This window comes from Martes martes (genome assembly GCF_963455335.1).
Source record: "Martes martes genome assembly, chromosome: 5".
NCBI lineage: Eukaryota > Metazoa > Chordata > Mammalia > Carnivora > Mustelidae > Martes > Martes martes.
In genome coordinates, this window is record NC_137892.1 from 123,680,609 (window position 1) to 123,693,715 (window position 13,107).

The 13,107-nt window shown below is 53.6% G+C and overlaps 1 protein-coding gene across 3 annotated transcripts in view; it reads left to right on the top strand.

Annotated features, from left to right (window-relative positions):
• The window catches only part of ANXA6 (annexin A6), a 46,608-nt gene that overhangs the window by 17,101 nt on the left and 16,400 nt on the right, over window positions 1-13,107 (top strand). For all 3 annotated transcript variants that reach the window (XM_080803965.1, XM_080803964.1, XM_080803963.1), the window contains exons 6-17: window positions 199-289; window positions 1,183-1,262; window positions 3,073-3,129; window positions 3,963-4,056; window positions 4,482-4,577; window positions 5,742-5,800; window positions 6,845-6,967; window positions 8,020-8,078; window positions 9,414-9,492; window positions 11,139-11,220; window positions 12,138-12,232; window positions 12,807-12,920. In XM_080803965.1, the coding sequence (XP_080660091.1) occupies window positions 199-289; window positions 1,183-1,262; window positions 3,073-3,129; window positions 3,963-4,056; window positions 4,482-4,577; window positions 5,742-5,800; window positions 6,845-6,967; window positions 8,020-8,078; window positions 9,414-9,492; window positions 11,139-11,220; window positions 12,138-12,232; window positions 12,807-12,920 (1,029 nt within the window). The remainder of the gene's footprint in view (window positions 1-198; window positions 290-1,182; window positions 1,263-3,072; window positions 3,130-3,962; window positions 4,057-4,481; window positions 4,578-5,741; window positions 5,801-6,844; window positions 6,968-8,019; window positions 8,079-9,413; window positions 9,493-11,138; window positions 11,221-12,137; window positions 12,233-12,806; window positions 12,921-13,107) is intronic.

Sequence of the window (13,107 nt, forward strand, 5' to 3'; positions counted from 1 at the left end):
AAGCAAGCTGCTGGCAGAGGCAGGACTAGAACCTATGTCTTCTGATTCTCAGGACAGTGGCTCCAGTCTGGTGCCCGAGAGCTGTGGCAGGGACACCTTGAGTGTTGGGGGTGTCATGGCCATTCTAGGAAGCCAACCCATGGCTGCTGGTGGCCTCCCATCCCAGCCCTGACTCCGATGTCCCTTCTGTTCTCCCAGGGCATCGGCACCGATGAGAAGTGTCTCATTGAGATCTTGGCTTCTCGGACCAATGAGCAGATCCACCAGCTGGTGGCAGCATACAAAGATGGTGAGATGGGCAGGAGGGGCCATTCAGGACTTAGCTATGAAATGAGGGTAATTCCAAGGGTAGGGACGCTAAGGCTACCCATCCACCATCTTTCCTCTTGCCCTCTGATCTGGCTGTCGTTTCTCCTTGTCAGAAATAGATGCTCTGTGCAATGTTCTAGGTTCTCAGAATATGGTGGTGGGCAGAACCCATGTAGTCCCTGCCTCTTCGAATGTACAGATTAGTGAGGTAACAAGGGATACAGACAATATGCAGGTCAACACGATGATAACGCACTGTTATACAATGAAGTAACAAGAATCAGACTTTAATTCTGGAGGACCTTCTCCAGAAAAGTGTGTTGGGAGGGAATGAGGAGTCAGTTGTGTAAGGAGTAGGGAGAAGATCCTGACAGGCAGAGGGAATGGCAAGCCCAAAGGCCCTGGGGCAGAAATGAGCCTAGTAGCTAGTGTGAGGCCAGAGTGGTAAAGGGCAGGGCAGGGTCACACAGGGCCTTACAGCCCAAGAGAAAGAGGCGATGCTTGATTCCAAGTCCAGCGGGAAGCAGGGGAGCCTGTGATTGGAGAGAGCTTTAAGAGTCACCCTTGTTGCTGTGGATTGGAGAGGGAGGGGGAACAGAAGCAGGGGAAATAGTTAGAAGGCTGTAGCCACTGTCCAGGTAGGTGACCACAGTACCTGGAGTAGGATGGCACAGGTGTGGATAGAGGAAGTGGACAGATTCCATCTCAGTGTGTCAGGGGTCAGTGCAGAAACCTGTGAGAGTACATGTTGGGTCTTTCCGTGACAGCCCGGAGCCTGGATGCTGGGATCATACTGGAGGCAACAGGGACCTTTATCCTGGATCCCTGAGGTCTCACAGGGATGGGACTAGAGCTTGTGTTCCTTCCTTGCAGCCTATGAGAGAGACCTGGAGGCTGACATCATTGGTGACACCTCTGGCCACTTCCAGAAGATGCTCGTGGTCCTGCTCCAGGTTGGTCCACATTGGGGTCCTCCCGGAAGTTCCCTACCAGAGTGAGGGCAGAGGGCCGTGGGTACCTTCCGCCTCTTGCCCCAGACAGGGTGGCCTGTGAGGGGTTCCTTAGTGGCTCCTCGGGTATAAAGTCCTCCTCAGCTGTGGCTACTCCCCAACTGCCTGTTTATCCTTGATCTTGAGATGTTTTCTCTCTCTTACCTGGGTGTAGAATCCGAGCATCCAGGGGTCTGCTGTGTCGCCCCTGGTTTGCTTAGGCAGGTGACCCACATTTCCCTTTGCACACATCTCTCCTCTCTTGTGCCCAGGAAAATCCTCCCCTGTGACCTCCATCCTCTCTTCACACGCACCCCTCCGCCTCCTCTCCAGGCCTCCCTCCCGCCATTGCTTCCCCAGCCACCGCTGCCACGGTTGCCACGGCTGCCACGTCCGCGAGTCACCCGCAGGGATGTGGCGTTTCTGGGGCTGCCTGCACTGCATCTCCCACAGCCAAGCCCTGCCGCTCCTCCCTCCCACCCCCAGAGACATAAGAAGGACCATGAAGGGGCTACAGACTGGCTTCCATCTGCCAAGCTGTTTTTATTTCTCCTTGGTTTTCCTACACAATGTTTTTTTTTTTTTTTTAATATTTGAGTTAGTTGCTAACATTTAAAAATGGGGAGTTTTTGCTCAAAAGCCAGATTTCTAGGTTCTTTAGAATAATGGAAAGTTCTGGCACCAGTGGGCCTGCATTTTGTATGGCTTCAGGGGGCTGGAAAACATGACCCACCCCACTGCTTTCTCTTCACCTGCCCGGCTCCCCGGAAATTCTGGCACTGAGCCGTTTCAAGCCCAGGTCGGAGGACCACGCTTGTGGGAAGCTTTACATAGAAATTAAGCCACCTCTCTGTTTCTTTCACTTCCTCTGCTCCCATACACAGTTGACCCCAGCTGCTCCCAGGTCGTTTTCTCCACTGCCATAGCAACCCATTTCCCATAGCAAGCAGCTGGGGGATTACCGGAAACAGCAGGAATGGGCAAGTGTGACCTTTGCCCCCAAGTTCAAAGCTGTTTCTTCTGGAGAGTTCTAGCTCCTTCTCAACATCTGACACCAAGTGGGCAGTGCCACAGCATGGATTGTGAATGTGCGGGCTCTGTCTTCTGAAGCTGTGTCCCCAGGAGATCCCGGGGCTTTGAGACCCTGAGATTCATAGTCCGGGGAAGGAGGAGAGAAGCGTAGGCCTGACCCATGCCCACAGAAGCGTGATGCCCGCTTGGTCTGGCCCCACCCCCTGTGAGTTCCTTTGTTGGATGGGGCACAGAGCCTGGGTAGAACAGCATAAACACCAATAGGATTGGGTGCCTTCACTGCTTGTGCGCTCGGATCTCAGGGTCCAAGTCTCAGATCCTCCCTGCTGAGTTGTCTGGGTCAAGGTCTGTGAGCCCCCGGTAGAATGCCGGTGTGCAGGCTTTTTAGCCCTGCAGTATCATTGTCCGCGGGCATCGTGAGCCATTCCGGGACCTGTGTGGGGTCCTGTTCTCAGTACAGACTCTGGCTGGCTCTGGGACGGGGCACCCAGAGGGACCTTGGTCATTCTCAGGACTCCCCTCTTTGGTCTCAACTCCGAGGATGAAGGGAAAAGCCAACGTACCCTGTGATTCCCCACAAAATAGATGCTTCGGTCTCGCAGTGGCAGCTGAAGTCACTGCTGCAAGACCCGCCCGGGCCGGCACACTTTCTCTACGGTCCTGGTCTCCACCCCTGGTGTCTGCGCCCTCCCGTCTCCCCGGCCCTGGTGTGTGAACCCCATGTCCCTGTGTTTCTGCCCAGGGAACCAGGGAGGAGGATGATGTGGTGAGCGAGGACTTGGTACAGCAGGACGTCCAGGTAAACCGGCACCTACCAAGGGCTCTTAGAGCACAGCAAGGGAACCCCGAGAGCTAGTTGCTTGGGGATCCGGGGAAGGGCTGGGGGCCGAGTAATTTGCATCAAATACCAGAAATAACTGCCTCATGGCCAGCGTTTTATACAGTGCTTTGTTGAAGGAAGGACTTAAATTGTCTTTCAAAGGTATGCAACATATATAAAGTTGGTGAGATGTATCTTGGAGCTTTTGTCATTTGTTCCTTTATTCATTCAGTTAATTGATATGTGTTGAATACCTACTATGTGCCGGGCACTCTGCCAAGCACTGGGGGATCACTGCTGATTAAAATCAGACAGTACCGGGAGAGAAAGGCATATATTAATCATACAAACACCGTCTCTAGGGATATAGCATTACATTCGAGGTGTTTTGAGCCCCACTGTGTGCCTGCAACATGCAAGGGTGGATACAGAGAATGCAAAGACATAGTCCCTGTCTTTGAGGAGCCCATGCCATAGTGGGAAGATAGGCATATAAAGAAGTCGTTATAATATACAGTGGAGCAAAGCAATAGAGAAGTAGAAAACTGTGGGAGCCTAGAAGAGGGAAGGAGGGGAAGAAAGAGAACTCCACCTTGCGGACATCAGGAAGTGCTTCAAGAACAAATGGGACATTTAATCTGGGCTTTGAAAGTTGAGTCGGAGTTTCCCCAGAAAGAAAGGAGGGCATACAGGTGTATGCAAAGGTCCTGAGGCTACCAGTTACTCGTTTGTTCAGGGATCCAGCAGCAGTTGATTAGCTTGGCCAGCAAGTTCTGTCTCCTTTCCATGAAGTCCTTCCTCTTCCCCTTCAGGACCTGTACGAGGCAGGGGAACTGAAATGGGGAACAGATGAAGCCCAGTTCATTTACATTTTGGGAAATCGCAGCAAGCAGCATCTTCGGTTGGGTAAGTTCCAGAGAACAAGGACCTACAGCTGCTCCCCTAGGGTTGTGCCAAGGATTCCATTCTTTTTTCCTTTGCTACTAATAGAGCAGGATAGTTACTTCACCTTCAATGCAAGAACTAGTCCTGATCTTATTAGATGGTGGTTTGTGTAGTGCCTCAGCAAAGTCATTGACGGGATGCTCAACCTTCCCAGCTGAGTACGAGTCCAGTCTTCCTGTTGGAGTGTGAGGTACATATAAGTCCCTCACATCATACACAGCCTAGCTGCACGGTGGCTGGTGGTGTGCATGACCTCCCTGCTGGCCAGCTCCTCAAAGACCAGCCCTGCCTTCATGGTGGGCACTCTGGTCCTGGCCTCCCCTTCTGAGGTCCTGGCTTCTCCTGCCTTCTGGGGCACTCTCAACACCCCTGTCTCTCTGACTCAGTGTTTGATGAGTATCTGAAGACCACTGGGAAGCCAATCGAAGCCAGCATCCGAGGAGAGCTGTCTGGGGACTTCGAGAAGCTCATGCTGGCTGTGGGTACGTCCTGATCTTGCATTCCCAGGGGCTTTGGGGGATTCTGGGATTCTGGCCCAGGAAAAGAGGCCAAGAATGGAAAAGGGGGATTATGTGGTCTGGAGGCAGGAAGGAGAAAATCGGGTGGGCAGTGAATTCTGCAGGTTGGTCAAGGCCACATGAAGTCCGGGAGGCAGGGAGTGGAGCCTCGGGGGGCTGACTTCCTGCCACTCCCTCCCATGAGATAGAATGGCGGGGCGAGATAGAGCGGTGAGCCGGGGCTCGGGGAAAGAACCAGCAGAGAGCAGACTTGTGTGGAGCCCGTACCATGTGCTGGGTGCTGCGCAGGGTGTTTAATCTTGAAAAAAGACCCGGGAGGGGGCATGATCTCCATTTCACAGATGAGGAGACCATATCTCGCAGAGGCTATGTCACTTGCCAAGGGGTAGTTCCGTCATGACTTGGGGTATCACAGGTACGGGGCACACCAGGAGCTGACTAGTTGGTTGGTAGACTCAAGATTCCAACCCAGGGCTTCTCCCAAATCTGCTCTTGACTTGGGACAAATCTCCTGTCCTCTCTGGGCTTCAGTTCCCTCATCTGATAAATGGGGGCGGGGGTGAGGCCCTGCCTGACCCAGAGGCCCTCAGAAGCTCGACATGGCAAGAGGCAGTCTGTCCGAGTCTGGGGAGGGTTGTGTGCATGTTTCCTGGGGGAGAGCTCTAGCCCCAGCCTCATCCTCCTGCCCAGAGCTGTCCCCTCTCCGCTCTGCTTCAGGCAGTCAGGTTCTGGCCTGCTCTCCTAGCAGGATCCAAAGTAACATAGCTGCCGATACCCTTGTGGCCGCAGCAGGATGTACAGTAACACCTCTCCCAGCTCCACCTCTCCCAGCTCCACCGCAGGTGCTGCCCCCAACCTGGGCCAGCTCCCTGCCAGCCCGCCAGGGGACTAGAAAGACGAAGCGGGTCTTTAAGATGCACAGCCCACATTTCACTGGCCCGGTTCCTGATTTCTCAATGTTCTGGGTTTGTGTTAAAAGGGGGTGGGGCCTTGGGTTATCAGGAGCCTGGGTTCGTCCTGGGTTTGCCCTTCGTGGTCCCCAAGGGATAGGAATAAAGAAGGGGTCAGGCCACCACAATCCATTCCGAGACAGCTGGAGTAACTCCACCTCTCCTTCCCTCTTCCCAGTGAAATGTATCCGGAGCACTCCAGAGTATTTTGCAGAAAGGCTCTTCAAAGCCATGAAGGTGTGTGTGTGTGGGATCGGTGGGAAAGAGCTTGTGGAGGGGGTCTCTGCCCATTCCCATGGGACTGTAGAGAAGCTTTGACAAGTCTGTAGGGCCCACTGGCCAAAGAGAGCCCTCAGGGGATTGACTACAGGAGAGAGTGATGGCCCTTTATCCAGGTGAGCTCTCAAGCTTGGGTTGCTGTCCGGTCGCACGCCTGCCCACCCAGATACCTGCTCCCCTCTCGTGATTGATAACAGGGTGTTATGACAGCTCGCGCTTGACTCATCCAGCCAGAGGAGCTAGAAACCCACACGTTTCAAAAATATTAATTGACCGGAATATTTCTGTAGATGTAGATTCTGTGGGTATAGATTAGACCACTTTGGAAGATGCTTGTTGTTGTCTACTAAGACTCAAAATGTTTACCCCGTGACCCAGGGATTCTACCCTGGGTGTGTACGTGAGAACAGCGATTCCCACTATTTTGCCCACGGGACACACGGAAACTGATGATAGTTCTGTAGCACAATAGGATACATGAATGCAGAGGCCAAAGACCCAAGGCCCGGGAGCTTAGGCCTTCGTGGCCTCATTCGGCCATCCCACAAGGGCATGGGAACTGTAGCCCGTTCACTGTCTTTCAGAGGGTGGTTGGACAGCTCAGCCCAGGAGAGAAGGTTCCTGTGTGCATGCATTCCAAAGAATGCGGCAGTTTTGTCTAAATTTTTTCTAGGAAAAATTTAGAAACAACCCAGTGTCCATCAGGCGTAGCAAAAGAAATAAATGTAAAGCGGTGTATTTACAGTGTTCCAAGATATCTAAACATACACAGTTACGGTAAAATTATAAAGAAAACTGAGGACGGACCTGACGAATGAAAGGAGGAAGGAAATCAAAGCAAGAGGGACACCTAGGGAGCTTCAGGGGAAAGGCAGTATTTTGTTTCTTTTGTTCTTAATTTTAATGTTTTAGCACAAAAATTGTATTTTTCAACCAGCTGGGGGCTGTCAGCAGTCTGGCCTCCTCTCAGGTTCCTGTCCCCCGAACCCACTTGTCTTCCAGGGCCTGGGGACTCGGGACAACACCCTCATCCGCATCATGGTCTCCCGCAGTGAGCTGGACATGCTTGACATTCGGGAGATATTCCGGACCAAGTATGAGAAGTCCCTGTATAGCATGATCAAGGTGAGCGGAGTGAACAGGGTATGGAGAGGAGTGGAGGGCTTGGGAACCACTCCTAGGGGGAAAGAACGGTCCCAGGGAGCTGGGAGTCTCTTGGGAATCCCAGGAGCCCCTGCCTCATGGCACGTTCAGGGCCATTCAGACAATTCAACAGAGAAGCAAATGTCTGGTGGTGCTTATGAGTCAGGACGCTCAAAAGGAAGGCGGGCCTGGGTCAGGAAGGGCACGTGGGCTGTATTAAGGATGAGGACTCCATCCCAAGGGCAGTGAGTTCAGGCTGCAGAAGTCACGTAGAAGTTAGGGTAGAACTCTTGGCCCCAGATCAGGTGATCTGTGATGACGGGGGTGTCCAGCCCCTGACACTCGGCCAAGAGACACATAGAGGGTTGGGTATTTTTCTTTTTGGGGAGTGAGTGAGATAAAGCTTTCTGAGTTCCAGCTGTGTTCCCCGAGTGTTATAGATATTACATGCAACAATGGTTCTTGGGAAGTGTTTGGAAAAAGCTAGTGAAAGTAAAGACAAGGCAGTCTGTTGCCTTCAGAACTTCTCACAGCCTTTAATTGGTTAAATCCATCATGAAGATCTGAGAGGAGCATTAAAAAACGCTACATCCATTGGTCTGGGTTTGGCATTTCCCGGTGTTTTGGCTCATGGAGCCCTATTTCCGTGGACTATTTCACGTGGTGGTGGGGGCTGGGCTGGGGATGGTCTGAGGGTAGAGGTGTGCTGGGGCCAGCTCCCATGGGCTCCACGTTCAGTGAAATCCTACGGGTAGCTTGAAAGTATCCCTGTTGGACGTGTTTACACTATGGAAATTGGCAGATGTTAGAAATCAGGGCTTTTTAACCTTCTCCCCGCCGAGAGCTGGTTGTTCAGGACTTGCCAGCACACCACTGCTTGGTGGTCTCAGCCACCCCAGACCGGAGGAGAGTCAGGGTTGCCAAGAATAATTGTTCAGCCTTCCCCTATTTGGGGCTCTGTGCAACCTCCCCTCCTTATCCGAGGGGAGCCCAAGGGTGAGAGGTCACCTTTCTCTGTCTCGCTTTCTCCCCAGAATGATACATCTGGCGATTACAAGAAGGCTCTGCTGAAACTCTGTGGGGGTGATGATGAGTAAGTGGGTCCCGGACCCCGGGCTGGAGGGAGTGGCCTGGGGGGGGCGGGGTGGCAGGCCTGGGCTCCCCTGGCCCTCATCCTGAGAGATGCATGAACTGGATGAGCTTGGGGATTTCTCAGTGCCCGGTGAAAGTCTGTGAGTGTGTGACGGGAATGTGCTCTCCCAGACTGGGGGAGGGGTGGGGGTGTCTGCTCCCATGGGGTTGTGGACTGGGAATCAGAATAGGGGGGTCCAAGCCCTGCTACCTCATAGCTGCTTCCCATTTCATCGTCTGTTTGATGGAAAAACTACAGGTGCCTGGTCTGCCTGCTCCTTTATTCAGCACGTTCGTACCCAGTACATTCTGGGAGCAGGCCTCTTGGCGGGGAAGCCCTGGTGAAGCCCCCAGCCCGGTGAGGCATCCGGACCAGGGCCTACATGTGGGGCCATCCTGGGATAGGGAAAGTCTCTGTGCCTGGGAACACACAGGTCGGGGCACTCTCCCAGACTGGGGGTAGAGAAGCAGAGGCCTGAGGGAGACCGTAAGGAGGAGGAGGTGAAGAGAGGCTCTGAGGAGAGTGGGTGGAGGAAAGACCTAGAGACGACCAGGTTCAACCTGGTTCATTTCTGTGCCTGATGCCGCACTTTTGCAGGGGCCGGGAAGAGAAGAGGCTGAGAGGTGGGCAGGGCCTGGGGGCCTCCTGCTGGCAGAAGAACCCCTCCTGGGGTAGTGGGAGCCCTGGGAGAGACTGCACTGGGCGTGACTTGACCAGATTTGTGCACTAGGAGGGGAGCCATAGGTCCTCTGACTTCCTCTCCCAGAGCTTATAAGGATCTGGTGAAGTAAGGGATACGAGAACCTTCTGTTAACCTTTGACAAGTGCCTTGGGGGCTGATTTCAGTTCCACAGACATTTACTCAGCATCTGGTAAGCCCAGGTGCTTTGCAGGAGGAGAAATCGAGGGGACATGGCCATAAGCTGGTAACTGCGCTTGTTTGAGAGGGGAGAGTTGGGTAGAAATCACTCAAATCATGAGGGAGAAAGGGGAGGACAGAGCATTCAAGAAATCCTCTCCTGCTGGGAACTTGGAGCCTAGAAGGCTTCTGGGCAGACCCAGCATAGCAGGGTGTCTCAAGAGAAGGTAGAAGGTTTCTAGAAATGGAGGGGAGGCTCTAAATGGATGAGGCTTGAGAGGAGGCAAAGCGAGATGGATTCACTTCAAGTGTGTGGCTGTGTGTGTGTGTGTGTGTCCGTGTGCGTGTGCGTGTGCATACATGGCTGTGCGCTGCGTGTGTGGTCTTGCCCACGATGACCTTCCCTTCTATCCTCTCCTCAACCCCCTCCATTCCAGTGCTGCTGGCCAGTTCTTCCCGGAGGCAGCGCAGGTGGCCTATCAGATGTGGGAGCTTAGTGCAGTGGCCCGAGTAGAGGTCAGACCCTCCCCACCTCCTGCTTGACCTCTTGACCACAAGCTTCCGGTCTTCTGCTCGCACCTTCCCGCTGCTCTGGTTGGCACCCAGCTGCCCCCTGGCGGCCAACCTGAGACATCGGTTCTCACATCTGAAGCTTCCTTGTCTTCCAGAAGTGATGAGTTTGGTGGGCGGGCACTCTGCTATGGGCCTCTGATTCCTGCCCTAACTTCTAACACGCAGGGGAGCGTTGGGGGCCCGCTGAGTACTAACAGGGCTTGCTGAACGGAGACATGTCTGGTTCTGTGGATGGGCCTGTGTCATCCTGGGTCAGACAGTTGGCCTCTGGAGGCTTCCAGATGATCAGTCACCCCTCAGTGCGCTGGGTGACTTGAGGTTGTTCTGACCATCCTGAGACCCAGGGTCCGCAGATGTACTTGGGGCAAACCATTCCAGGGACTAGTAGCCCTTGGTCCACGTGAAAATATTTGGCACGTTGCATTCTCTCTGTTACTCATGGAGCCATTTTTGGCAGGTCCCTACCTCTCCCGGCCTCTGTCTCCATCTTTAGAGCGAGGTGTTAGGCACGGCAAACTTAGTGCCTTCCAAGGGCTCTTGAGCGCTGATGTTCTAGAACAGCATTTCCCAAATTGGAAGGCAAGAAGTGTCATTGCAGGTGACCTTAAATTACATAAGAAATGAATTCGTTTGGGTGAGGGGAGCCTCAGGGGCATTTGGTAACACCGAACCTCACATAGTGAGAGAGCGACTTTTCAACTCCAACCTCCTTCCTCATTCTGTCAAAGGGAAAGTCTGGCTTCGTGCCACACTCTCTGGCTTTCCTTTTTCACAAACAGAGCCGAGAGAGCTAGCTTTAAGTTCAGAGCTTTTGACAAGCAACGGCATCTGGTGAAATTTGGTGATATTTGACAAGACGGTTTTTTCTCTTTATTACATTTATTTTCATGGGTTATCATCTGTCGATGGCACATAAGATCAATTTTCTCTTTGTGATAGTGATACAAAATTCTTTTCATTCATTAATCTACATAGCAAATATTTTTTGAGTGCTTCTGTTGTAGGCACTCGGGATCCATCCAAGAACAAAATGAACAAAACTCCTTGCCCTTTAGGAGTATTTAAATACACTTAAAAGTGAATGCATTTAAGTAAAACAGAAAAGAAGTTGAATTAAGTAGAAATATTGAGAAATAGCACAGGGTATATGCAAATAAGGAAACACTGAGAACCCCACTTAGGAGTGACTGAATTTGGGAGATTCTGTTCTGGTATTTCAGACATTTTGGTTGCCTTTTCAGGGGAAGGGGCTCTTGAAGAGGCAGGAGGGCCTTGGGGACAGGGCAGGATTCCGACAGGGACTGGGGAGGCCCCAGTGCAGCTAGGACAGAGCTGACTCCTGGGACAGGAAGCTGGCTTGACCAGCACTTGCCCTGCTCCCAGGCCTGGGTCTGTCTCTCGCCCCCTCTCCCTTTCTCAGCTCTAGGGCAGGGGTCTGTCTGCTGTGCCTTCACCCCTGCCTCTTTCCCCCGAAGCTGCTTGGTTTGGAGCTCATGGGGAAAGCTTCCCCTCTCTTGCATGCTCCTCTCTTGGCCTGGCCCCCAGGGGGGCCTCCAGACACCTGCTGAGGCTCTTTCTGCTTCTCGCAGCTGAAGGGAACCGTGCGTCCAGTCGACAACTTCAACCCTGACGCTGACGCCAAAGCGCTGCGGAAGGCCATGAAGGGACTCGGTGAGGGGACCAGAAAGGGGTGGGTGGGCCTCTGGGGCAGCAGGTGTGGCAGGCTGGGCAGTGGGCTGGGCAGGATTGAGAGCGGAGGCCTAAACTAGGATCCACAGAACAAGGAGGGTCCTGGCTCCCTGAGTCTAGGCAGGAGGGAAGTGAGGTGGTTCGTAAGGAACTGGGCATGAGCCCTTCCTAGAGACCAAGGTGTCCCCAGCCTGTCAGGAGCAGTGTCCTGGAGTAGAAGGAAGTACTAGGTCTTAAGGCCTGGGTTCTCCCCCTGGCTTTGCCTTTGACTCACTGTGTGACTTTGGGCAGGTCCTTCAATGCCTCCAAAGCATCCATTTCCCCCACTGTAAAGCAAGAGCTGCGGACCCAATTCTGGGATGGGAGTGCCCCCTACTGGTTCCCCCTTCAGGGTCCCTGTTTGGAACTAGTGGGAAGAACTACTCTGTGGGTGGATGACCTCTTCTCAGAAAGGCCATCAGGGACAGGATCCGGGTTTGGCTTCCATCACTTTGCCCACCCCCGACCCTGCCCATCTAACAGCGCCTCCCAGAGGCCTTGGCTTAAATCCTCCCCCTCTGGGCCTCCTCTCCATTTGTCTCTTGGGAATAATAATAGCCCCCAAGCATATCTAGGACTGTGAGATGACAGGTGGTAGAGTCCTGTGCAGAGTCCAAGGTTGAAGGCATTCATCCAGGAGTCCAGAGGTGGTATCCTGATATCTTCAGAGTCGACCTGCACTGGTTACAAGGACTTGGGCTCCAGCTCCCGGGGAGTTGAAGAGAAAGGACACGGGGTCCCCATGGGATTTAGATGGGCAGGTTGGAAGGATCCCCTACTCGGCCTCTTCGTGGTGTAGAGGGGACGGGGTGAAGTGGGCTGCGGGTCTTCCTCTGAACCATGAGGCTTTGATGACTCAGGAACTGATGAGGACACCATCATCGACATCATCACACACCGCAGCAACGCCCAGCGCCAGCAGATCCGCCAGACCTTCAAGTCCCACTTCGGCCGGGTGAGACCTCAGCCGGGGTCCTGGGGCTTGGCTGTCACAGCCAGCGCCCGAGTATGGGTGGTCCTGGGGCCCCCGTGGTCATGTGTTCTTGGAGTTTCTCCCTCATTGGTTTTGGACTGCCTGCAACACATTCTGTCCGTCCCCCAGTTCCCCGGGATCAGCATCCATGGGGATGGCTCAGCATGGGGCTGAGAAGAGGGACGTGAGTTGCTTTCACACAGCATTTTCTGGATCTCGAGTTCCAGAGGCTTCAAGGCCCCAAGGCTGAACGTCTGTGATTATTGTGCCTTTGCAGCCAGCAAGCTTCCCCCAGGGTGGGAATGATGTCCTTTGGCCCTCCCCGCTTTCCTGTCCCACCTCCTTGCGTCCAAGGAGAGCCGGTCTTCCCACTGCTTGGGGGTTTTTGGCATCCTTTAAATAGTAAACCTCAGCAAAGACAGGTGCGGGCTCCTGCTATCGCTATCCCCAGCATTCACATGGAGCCCCCGTTTCCTCATTCCATATCTCCTCCCTGTCCTGGGTCACTTGGGAACACGTGGTAATGCCTGCATGACCTCGGTCCTGACCTTCGTAGGACTTGATGGCAGATCTGAAGTCTGAGATCTCTGGAGACCTGGCAAGGCTGATTCTAGGGCTCATGATGCCACCGGCCCATTACGATGCCAAGCAGTTGAAGAAGGCCATGGAGGTATGGTGGGGGCACCAAAGGGATATCCAGTGTGTGGGTGTTGGGGGGACACGGGGGCTGCCCACAAGCCCAGGTGTGGGTTGGCCGTAGCTCCTTGGCAGAGCCCTTCTCACGCCCAATTCCAACTAGCGTGAACTACAAAGGGGATAACAGAGGTACAGTACTCCATCTGGTTTTAGACATGGCT